Source organism: Sphaerodactylus townsendi, unplaced genomic scaffold (genome assembly GCF_021028975.2).
Source record: "Sphaerodactylus townsendi isolate TG3544 unplaced genomic scaffold, MPM_Stown_v2.3 scaffold_470, whole genome shotgun sequence".
NCBI classification, from domain to species: domain Eukaryota; kingdom Metazoa; phylum Chordata; class Lepidosauria; order Squamata; family Sphaerodactylidae; genus Sphaerodactylus; species Sphaerodactylus townsendi.
Genome location: NW_025950661.1, coordinates 2,023 through 13,433, shown reverse-complemented (window position 1 = coordinate 13,433; position 11,411 = coordinate 2,023). Strand labels below are relative to the sequence as shown.

At 48.9% G+C, this 11,411-nt stretch overlaps 1 protein-coding gene across 1 annotated transcript; it reads left to right on the top strand.

Annotated features, from left to right (window-relative positions):
• Positions 1 to 1,994: 1,994 nt before the first annotated feature.
• On the top strand, positions 1,995 to 11,037 carry IKBKG (inhibitor of nuclear factor kappa B kinase regulatory subunit gamma; the record flags this gene model as incomplete). Its single annotated transcript, XM_048483041.1, has 6 exons — positions 1,995 to 2,445; positions 5,057 to 5,265; positions 5,425 to 5,523; positions 6,327 to 6,500; positions 7,940 to 8,004; positions 10,975 to 11,037. Coding segments are annotated over exons 1-6 (752 nt in total), but the record flags the coding sequence as incomplete, so codon positions are not given.
• Positions 11,038 to 11,411: the final 374 nt, after the last annotated feature.

Here is an 11,411-nt window from a genome sequence, read left to right as displayed (position 1 = left end):
GAACCTGCGGCTCTCCAGATGTTCAGGAACTACAATTCCCATCAGCCTCTGTCAGCATGGCCAATTGGCCATGCTGGTAGGGGCTGATGGGAATTGTAGTTCCTGAACATCTGGAGAGCCACAGGTTCCCTACCCCTGGGCTAGTCACAGTTCTCTCAGACCTCTCTCAGCCCCACCTGCCTCACAAGGTGTCTGTTGTGGGGATGGGGAAGGGAAAGGAGTTTGAGTCTCCTTACAGGAGAGAAAAGTGGGGTATGAATCCAAACTCTTCTTCTATGCCTGGCTAAGAATTGCTTTGGGGGACACCACCAAAGGTTGATCTAGTCGTCCCATAAAGCCCGGCCTTCAGCTTCTAAAAAGCTCGCGGACGAGGTATTGAGACAGACGGCCGCTCTTTGTTGTTTCTCCCTGCTTCTTGCATATTTCGTGGCATGTTGCTGGTGAACCAGGAAGGTCTCTTTAGCGAGCATCAGAAATGGACTTTGGTAGAAAGCGCCATGAAGTCACCGCTGACTTATTGTGACATCCCCTTAGGGTTTGTTTTTAACGCAAAGGACGCTTAGAGGTGGTTGGCTTGGCAGAGCAACTGGACTTTCTCCATTCCAAATGTTAAGCAGACTGGAACTTACTTAGCTTCTGAGGTCTGATGAGATCTAGGCTGGGCCAACCATTTAAGACAAGAACAAGAAGAGTTTGGATTTATACCCCCCCTTTCTCTCCTGTAAGAAGACTCAAGGTGGCTTACAAGCTCCTGTCCCTTCCTCTCCCCACAACAGGTAGGTGGGGCTGAGAGAGTCCAGAGAGAACTGTGACTAGCCCAATGTCACCCTACAGCAGTGGTGGCGAACCTATGGCACGGGTGCCAGAGGTGGCACTCTGAGCCCTTTCTTTGGGCACACGCAAACAGAGTCCCCCCTCCCCACACATCTAGGCTGGCCTGGGCTGCTGGGTTCAATCATTAGTATTAAACCTAAAACCTAGCTTTGGGGAAGCAGTGTAGGTAAGCCTGTTAAGCGCGGTTAAACCCCACTGATTTTCATGCGAAGAACTAAAGCGCAGTCCTTTACCTGGGAGTAAGCTCGGTTGCTGGCAATGGGACTTGCTTCTGAGTAAACCCTCCTAGGGTCGGGATTCACCCATTGGAAGAGTTGCACAGTTGCTTCAAAGCAAAGCCACCGACTACCACCAAGCTTGCTCCCGAGTAACACACGCCTCGGAGCCAACAGTTTTTTCTAAACCAAAACCTCAGTATTCAGGTTAAATTGCCGTGTTGGCACTTTGCGATAAATAAGTGGGTCTTGGGTTGCCATTTGGGCACTCGGTCTCGAAAAGGTTCACCATCACTGCCCTACAGGAATGCAGCAGTACGGAAACACATCTGGTTCACCAGATAAGCCCCTGCCACTCAGGTGGAGGAGTGGGGACTCAAACCCGGTTCTCCAGATTAGAATCCACCGGTTCTTGACCACTACACCATGCTGTTTGCCCCGGCTGTCTCTGTGGAGTGACACTGTGCCACACAACTTACTGTAACATGCTTGTGAAGATGGCAGCCATAGGTGTGGACAGAATGTTAGCAAAAACTGTCGGACCGTGGCCACACTGGAAAACCCACAACGCCCGATCCTCTCTGCTTTGATCTCCCTTCTAGGCTTAGCTGCCATTCTGGCGATAAACCTCTGGCTGTTCAGGTAGAAGAAGAAGAAGAGTTTGGATTTATATCCCCCCTTTCTCTCCTGCAGGAGACTCAAAGGGGCTTACAATCTCCTTGCCCTTCCTCCCTCACAACAAACACCCTGTGAGGTGGGTGGGGCTGAGAGAGCTCCGAGAAGCTGTGACTAGCCCAAGGTCACCCAGCTGGCGTGTGTGGGAGTGCACAGGCTAATCTGTATTCCCCAGATAAGCCTCCACAGCTCAGGCGGCAGAGCTGGGAATCAAACCCGGTTCCTGCAGATTAGATACATGAGCTCTTAACCTCCTACGCCACTGCTGCTCCTAGAGGCACGTATGTTAGAGAGGCACATATGTTAGAAACCGCCTCATTCACCAGTAAAATATCCATGCACTTAGAAATCTAGAACCTCAGGGAGAAAGCTTCTATCACTCTGTTTTGTATATGCCAGGGATTTTTTAAAAAAGACTTTTGGTTATGTGAGCCCCCACTGGCAACGTGTAGTGGGTATGCATATGCACGACCGAATGGATTTCTGTTTGTGGGTTTTTCAGAACCCCATTCTTGATCACCCTTTCCGTTCTCAGGGTCTGGATGAACGTGTGCAGCCCCAAAGGGCTGGAGCAGTAGCATGGTGCAGCCGGGCAGCAGAGACTGTACCATGATGGGAGAAGATTCTTCCCTGGGCAGAGTTGCCACCCCCCACCTACCGGCTGAACTGGCAGGACATGAGGTGATACAGCACTTCCTGGCTGAGAACAGGGACCTCAAAGGTAAGTGGGGTGCAGAGCGAAGCCCTGGATAGGGGAGGTCCTGCAATATTTGCTGAGGTGTTAAACAGACAGAGAGAAATGTTTCTCTCTTTCTCACAATACTAGAACCAGGGGGCATCCATTGAAAATGCTGGGGGGAAGAATTAGGACTAATAAAAGGAAACACTTCTTCACGCAACGCAGGGATTGGCGTCAATATGCCGTTATGGAGGTGGTGATGGCCACTAACCTGGATAGCTTTAAAAAGGGCTTGGACAGATTTATGGAGGAGAAGTCAATCTATGGCTGCCAATCTTGATCCTCCTTGATCTCAGATTGCAAATGCCTTAGCAGACCAGGTGCTCAGGAGCAGCAGCAGCAGAAGGCCATTGCTTTCCCATCCTGCATGTGAGCTCCCAAAGGCACCTGGTGGGCCACTGCGAGTAGCAGAATGCTGGACTAGATGGACTCTGGTCTGATCCAGCAGGCTAGTTCTTATGTTCTTATGTGTGTGTGTCTGTGGCCCAGTGGCAGATCCCGGGCATCTCCAATTAAAAGGACCAGGCAGTAAGTGATGCAGAAGTTCTGTACCCAAGACCCGGTATGGACCTTGGAGTGTTGTGGGGTTTCCGGGCTGTATGCCTGTGTCCCAGTAGCATTTTCAGAGGATCCTCTGAAGATGCCCAGCCCCAGATGCAGGCGAAACGTCAGGAGAAAAGGCTACTGGAACACGGCCACACAGCCCAGAAACCCCACAACACTCCTGTGATTCTGGCCGTGAAAACCTTCGACAAGACAGTATGGACCTTGATGGACGACCTCTGTTTAAAGCAGTTTGGATGTTTAGAGAGGTTCCGTGGCTTCGTGGTAGAGCATCTGCTTGGAATGCAGAAAATCCCACAGGAGTTCTGTTGCATCTCCAGTCGAGAGGGTCAGTTAAGAGGAGATGGGAAAGACCTCCCCCCCGCCTGAGACCCTGGAAAGCAGCTGCCGGCCTGAGTAGACAATAGTGATCTTGGTGGACCAACAATTTGATTCCCATCAGTCCTTGTTCAGGGACTGTAATTCCCATCACCCCCTGCCAGCATGACAGAGGCTGATGCAAATCGTAAGAACAAGAACATAAGAACAAGCCAGCTGGATCAGACCAGAGTCCATCTAGTCCAGCTCTCTGCTACTTGCAGTGGCCCACCAGGTGCCTTTGGGAGCTCACATGCAGGAGGTGAAAGCAAAGGCCTTCTGCGGCTGCTGCGGCTCCTGGACTGTTAAGGCATTTGCAATCTCAGATCAAAGATGAGGGCCCATGTTTTACACTGCTGGCCTGGTTGGAGCCTCGAGTAGGGACCATGTAACAGCCCTCCTATTCCATTGGGTTATTGAGTACCAGGTTATCTTCAAGGTATTGATTTTGACCTTTAAGGCTATGAGTGGTCTTGGACCCACATACCTTAGGGACCGCCTCTCCTCATATTGCCCAAGTAGGCCACTCCATTCTTTGGAGTGGAACCTTCTGGAAATCCCTAGCCTGAAATCTATCCGGCTGGCCTTGACAAGGGTCAGGGCCTTTTTGGTCCTGGCCCCTACGTGATCAGGGCCCTGCAGGACTTGAGTACTTTCTGCAGGGCCTGTAAGACGAAGCTAGTCCACCGGGCTTTCCCTGATGACCATCCAGGATAACATCTAACATATTTTTGGCCTCCCGGGGTAAGGGCGGGGGGAGGAAGCATATTGGATTCAGTAAGGCGCCATCTAAAACTAAGCATTTTAATCATTTATTTAAGGTTTTAATGATATTTATTGTGTTGTTGTGTTGTTTTTATTGTGTTGCCACCCTGAGCCCATCAGGGGACGGCTGGGTAGAAATCAAAAATTAAATAAGTGACCTCTGGCTCATTCCGCACATGCAGAATAATGCACTTTCAAACTGCTTTCAGTGCTCTTTGAAGCTGTGCGGAATGGCAAATCACAATTGCAAACAGTTGTGAAAGTGGTTTGAAAACGCATTATTTTGCGTGTGCGGAAGGGGCCTCTGAGACCTGGAGGTGGTAAGAAGGGGTTCAAGGCAAGACAGACTAAGTGGAATGAATTCGCAGGATGGTTCCTGTGTTTGTTCAAACAGAAAATGGTTGCCTTCCTAACAGGACTGTTTTTGTAAAAGCCCAAAAGTTTGCTAGACAGTTTTTTTTAAATTCATTTTTAAAAATCTATTGTAATCATTCTGCAGCCACCTTATAGCAACTACAGTGTAAATAATATTAAATATCTTTATTTATTTGCATCCCGGTTTTCTCCCCAATGGCAACCCATAGTCACTTACGCGGAGCTCCTGTCCTTCATGTTATCCTCACAAGAACCTTGAGAGGTATATTGGCCATGGTGGCAGGGGCTGATGGGAATTGTAGTCCATGAACATCTGGAGAGCCGCAGGTTGCAGACCCCTGGGCTAGGCTGAGAATGTGTGACTGGCCCAAGATCACCCAACACGGCAAAAAACCAGAAATTAAAATTAGTAATTTAAAACTGATGGTTGGCAAAAGAACTAATCAAATTGCACATAAGGACTCTGGCGTCTGTGGAGACCCATTGATCGACCCTAACTCTAACCCTCCTCCCCAATCTGTTCTTCGGGTAGAAGCCATCCGGCAGAGTAACCACATGCTACGGGAGCGCTACCGGGAGTTCCTGCACTTCCAGGTTTCTCACAAAGAGGAGAAGGATTTCCTCATGCGCAAATTCCAGGAGGCGCGGATTGTTGTGGAGAGCTTGCAGCTGGAACGGGAAGAACTGAGAAGGCGGCTGGAGCAGGCGATTCAAGAGCTGGAGCCCCTGAAGAGCCAACAGGTGACAGGGCGGGGGCTTCTCCGCCATTCCCCTCTCTCTTCTTCCTCTACAGGTGTTAAAGACTTCTCCCCTTGAACAAAGGGGGTCTGATGTTGGAATCAAGAATGTGGGGCTGTCAGGTGAAACTTGGTGTGTCTTGTTCTGCTTTCCTGTCCACAGGCGACTTCTCCGCCATCATCTTTAGAGAAAGGGACCTCTGGAGCACAGCAAGAGCCAGATGCTGTGACCCTTACTCAAGAGGAGGCCATACTTGCCGTGGTAAGACTTTGTGTCCCCATCTAGGTGGAGAAGTAAAATGTGACTCCCAACGTAGGCTTGGAGGAATAGCTCGGATAGCTGCTTTCCCCACGGAGCCCTTGAAATGTGCATGCTGTTGCGGTTCAGATTCATCAGGACGTTTGGACTCTTGGGTCTGATTTTCACACTCTGCCATTCTCCTCTGTGAGGAAACCCTGTTTGGAAACCTGCTTCAAAAACTCATCCAGTAATTTCATATGGGCTCAATAGTGCTATTTCATGATCAGTGGTGTAGCTAGGGGGTGCAGGGGGGGTTGTTACCCCAGGTGCCACTTCCTGGCAGGGGTGTACCGCCCATTGGGCAAACTGGGCAGCTGCCCAAGGCGCAGGAATTAAAAAATTTACATGGGGCGGCCTGATTTCTGGCCCCGGCCACCCTCTACAGTGACCCACAAGCAAGGCGGGACGAGCAAGGAGTTTCCCACCGGAGGGCAGAGCAACCCCCAGCTGGGCGAGCAGGGCTGCTTCCGCCCATTGGGGGGGGCCGCATCAAACCCAGGTTTTGCCCAGGGGACCAGTTTCCCTAGGTATGCCACTGCTTCCTCGGGGGCACATTTTGGGGCCACATGCTCCCTCACAGCTGTGCCACAGTCTGGAACTCCTTATGGAGTTCAAGGCAGTGGTGCAGTTGAATGCCAGTGAGCGGGCTGCCTGTAGGCGCTGGCCGGAGGGCGTGAGATATCAAGGTCCCGCGGGGTTTGATTGTTCTGGACTTGCCACCCCCAATAACACACTCTCTTTTGCCCTTCCTTGTGTCTCACCAGGTGCCTGAAATGCCAGCACAGCAGAAAGAGGGCCTGGAGCAAGATCTGAAGGCCCTCCAAGAAGCCAACGAGGCCCTGGAGAAGGAGAAGCGAGCTTTGCAAGCGGAGATCTGCACACTGCAACAAGCAGCAAAGAGCTCCACGCCCTCAGAAGAGTCACCAGTAAAGATTAAAGTAAGAACTTGAGCCAGAAGGGGAGCAGCGTGTGCTGGGTCGAGGATTAGTGATAAAAAAGTGAAAAAATATTAGAAAGGAATACATTCAGAAATTTAAAAAAAACACTGACGATACATGTATTGTCGAAGGCTTTCACGGCCGGAAGCACTGGGGTGCTGTGTGGTTTTTAAGCTATGTTGCCGTGTTCTAGCAGCATTCTCTCCTGACGTTTCGCCTGCATCTGTGGCTGGCATCTGGAAGATCCTCTGAAGATGCCAGCCACAGATGCAGGCAAAACGTCGGGAGAGAATGCTGCTAGAACACGGCCATACAGCCCGGAAACCACACAGCACCCCACTGAAGATCCAGTTTCAAATGAACACAAAAACTATAGTATTGGGAATCCCATTAAAGAATTGGCCAGGAAACCAGCAAGAGCTATTCTTATATCTGTTAACTTCAGCCAGAATGGTACTGGCATACAGGTGGGATGCAGACATTTGTCCTGAGTGGAGAAATGTGGAAAGAGAAGATGAGAGAATACCATACATTGGCAAAGCTCACTAGTCTAGAGAGCCAGTGTGGTGTAGTGCTTAAGAGCAGGTGCACTCTAATCTGGAGAACTGGGTTTGATTCCTTGCTGTGCCACTTGAGCTGCCGAGGCTTGTCTGGTGAACCAGATTAGCTTGTGCACTCCAGCACATGCCAGCTGGGTGACCACAGTTCTTCAGAGCTCGCTCAGCCCCACCCACCTCACAGGGTGTTTGTTGGTGGGGGGGAAGGGAAAGGAGCTTGTAAGCCCCTTTGAGTCTCCTTCCAGGAGAGAAAGGGGGGATATAAATCCAAAACTCTTCTTCTCTTCTTCTTGTAAGCAGACATCCAAAACAGGAGTTTCATGAGAAAATGTAAATTATATTTCTTGCATTTTACTGATATGTCTCAGTAATGTTTTGGAGCATGAAGAAAGGCAACTGAAGTACGGTATGAATGTTTAAAAATGGATCCAGTAACCTATTATCTATCGATGTTATTGAAAAGTAACTGTTTGATTTGTAGTTCATATCACTAATGCGTAGCAGATGTTTCATCTATTCTGAGCTTTAAAGGAATACTAATCATAACAGTTATATTACTTGAATAAATGATAGGTAAAAATGGCTTCATGTAACCTGGAAAATGATAAAAGTCAAGACTTTGTCATTTTTATCCGTGAAGGTTTATTCAGTCATATGTCGTTATAATGATATTACTTTTTCTTTCTTTAAATATAAAATTAATTAAAAATACATTTAAATGATGCAAAATCAACAGGAAGAACTGGCCAAAGGTCACCTGGGAAAATAAGGATTAACGATAGGCCTAAAACTGTGAAAGAGTTCTGGATAAATCCTCTCGGAAAGGGGGAGTGACAACTGAAACCAGAGTTGAGTTTATGATGCTGTGCATTTCCTTGCCAGGAGAACGGACTTCCTGTGGAGCGTCCCCTGGAGATGGAGGCCCTCCAGGGTTCAGGGGATAACAGGTAAGGTCAAGGCCAGGCTGTGTGTGTTCAAGAGCTTCCTGTGCCATTGTTCAGCCCAGGACCAGTGGCGTACCTGGGCAAACTGGAGCCCTGGGCAAAACCTGAGAAAGAAAGAAAACAAGCATTGGCAGGAAGGGGTTGGATTTAAAAGGAAAATCTGGGGAAATGCCTGCTGTCAGGGGGTGCCTGCTGTCAGGGGTGCAATTATTAAGATAGCAGCACCAAAATTTCAGAGTATCTTCGTGAGACCCTACTGATGATACCACCCAGGTTTGGTGAAGTTTGGTTCAGGGGGTCCAAAGTTATGGACCCTCAAAGGTGTAGCCCCCATCTCCTATTAGCTCCCATTGGAAACAGTGGGGGATGGGGCACTCCCATAACTTTGGACTCCCTAAACCAAACCTCACCAAACCTGGGTGATATCATCAGGACAGTCTCCCGAAAAATCCCTGAAATTTTGGTGCTGCTATCCTAAAAACTGTGCCCTCTGCAGGCCAAAAACAGAAAAACACTGAAAATATTAAAAATCCCACAAACGAACTTGCAGTTTTTGCGCCCCCCACAAGGCGGTGCCCAGGGCAACTGCCCACTTTGCCCAATGGGAGGAACGCCTCCGCCCAGGACGGGTGCTTTTAGATATGCATTTCTCATTTCTGTCTCTTGCATACAATAATAACCAAGTGCAGAGGACAGGAACAAGTTTTTCGCCCAGGGGTCCCACCCATGATGCCCGTGGCTTGGTGTGGTGCCCACTGACACCTTTTCTAGCACCCGCCAGATGTTTTTAGGAAGTAGGCCAGGTAGGGTTTATGCCTATCAGGGCTTCTGATCAGTTACAGAGATCTGATTGGCTGTGCAGATTCAAAATCATCCTGTTAAACCGAGCTTTTGCCCAAGATTGTTTGTTTGTCCTGCGCCTGCTTCCAGCAATGGAAAAACCTGGAGGCCAGGTCTTGCTTTGAGACTTAGTAAGACAGAGGGTTGTTTTTTTTAAATCCACTACCAATCCCTCCCTCCTGATCCAATAAATCAATCTCTAAAAATGCATTGTTTTGTAACACTAATTTGGTGTAACACTATACACTATAAGGAGCAGCAGTGGTGTAGTGGTTAAGAGCTCGTATATCTAATCTGGAGGAACCGTGTTTGATTCCCAGCTCTGCCACCTGAGCTGTGGAGGCTTATCTGGGGAATTCAGATTAGCCTGTGCACTCCCACACACGCCAGCTGGGTGACCTTGGGCTAGTCACAACTTCTCGGAGCTCTCTCAGCTCCACCTACCTCACAGGGTGTTTGTTGTGAGGGGGGATGGGCAAGGAGATTGTCAGCCCCTTTGAGTCTCCTGCAGGAGAGAATGGGGGGATATAAATCCAAACTCCTCCTCCTCTTCCTCTTCTTCTTTATTATTACTCTTACATACTGCCCCTCCCCCGAAGGGCTCTGGATAGTGCACAACATAAAATGCAACAACAAAACGAACGGAGCACCTAAACAGAATACAAATTATAAAATAACTAATACAGAAGAAGAAGAGCTGGATTTATATCCCCCCTTTCTCTCCTGCAGGAGACTCAAAGGGGCTGACAATCTCCTTGCCCTTCCCCCCTCACAACAAACACCCTGTGAGGTAGGTGGGGCTGAGAGAGCTCAGAAGAACTGTGACTAGCCCAAGGTCACCCAGCTGGCGTGCGTGGGAGTGCACAGGCTAATCTGAATTCCCCAGATCAGCCTCCACAGCTCAGGCGGCAGAGCTGGGAATCAAACCTGGTTCCTCCAGATTATAATGCACCTGCTCTTAACCACTGCTGCTCCTAATACAGGCTCCATTAACCAAAAAAGACTAAAACGCATTAAAACAGCGTTCAGTACAAAATGGAATAATTGTTATCGGCGTCCAGCATGTTGAAGAATTCCCGTTAGATTTATGCATAACGTCTCTCCCTGACACTTGGTGGTTGCCTCTGTCTCTCTTGCCAGCCATGTTGTGGTTGACCGCATCTCCCATTGCAGCCATTTTTAGGATTAAGCCCACCACCTGGTGTCACAATCCCAAGGGTGCCTGCATTCTCAAAAATGTCAGGGACCTTTGTCCTAGCCCAGTGGTAGCAAACCTATGGCACTCCAGATGTTCATGGACTACAGTTGCCATCAGCCCCTGCCAGCATGGCCAATTGTGGAAGGAGCGTTAATGTTACTAAAATGATTTGTGATTGTATCGCCTATGATTAGTTACAAGGGTGGAAAATAAAAATAAAAATTCAGTTTTGTGTTGTAATAGATAGAAGAAGAAGAGTTTGGATTTATATCCCCCCTTTCTTTCCTGCAGGAGACTCAAAGGGGCTGACAATCTCCTTGCCCTTCCCCCCTCACAACAAACACCCTGTGAGGTAGGTGGGGCTGAGAGAGCTCCGAGAAGCTGTGACTAGCCCCAGGTCACCCAGCTGGCGTGTGTTGGAGTGTACAGGCTAATCTGAATTCCCCAGATCAGCCTCCACAGCTCAGGCAGCAGAGCTGGGAATCAAACCCGGTTCCTCCAGTTTAGAGTACACCTGCTCTTAACCACTACGCCACTGCTGCTCCTTATAGTGTATGGTGTTACACCAAATTAGTGTTACAAAACAATGCATTTTTAGAGATTGATTTATTGGATCAGGAGGGAGGGATTGGTAGTGGATTTAAAAAAAACAACCCTCTGTCTTACTAAGGCTCATTCCGCACATGCAGAATAATGCACTTTCAAACTGCTTTCAGTGCTCTTTGAAGCTGTGCGGAATGGCAAAATCCACTTGCAAACAGTTGTGAAAGTGGTTTGAAACTGCATTATTTTGCGTGTGCGGAAGGGGCCTAAGTCTCAAAGCAAGACCTGGCCTCCAGGTTTTTCCATGGCTGGAAGCAGGCGCAGGAGTGCCGGGAATGGCCAAGCAGATTGTCTGGAATGTTACAAAGCTGCAATGTGTTCTCTCTTTGCAGAAGGCATTCTGGTGGGGAGCAGGCGGATCAGCTGAGCCAGAAGCTGAAGGAGTTGGAAGACGAGTGAGTTGATAGTAACAGGCCCCTTGCTGATGCTCATAGAGTGTTTGCTACCTTGTTTTGTGCCTTTCTCGACAGGTCTGCCTTATTTTTGCCAACGGATCACGAGACCTGGAGACCAAGTTCTATGAGAGGAAAGTTGGGGGGACTTGGGCATGTGTAGTTTGGAGAAGAGGAGATTGAGGGGGGACATGCTCTCTTGAAGTATTGAAGAAGCAGCAGTGGCATAGTGGTTAAGAGCAGGTGTACTGTAATCTGTAGGAACCGGGTTTGATTCCCCACTCTGCCACTTGAGCTGTGGAGGCTGATCTGGTGAACCAGATTAGCTCGTGCACGCCAACACATGCCAGCTGGGTGACTTTGGGCTAGTCACAGTT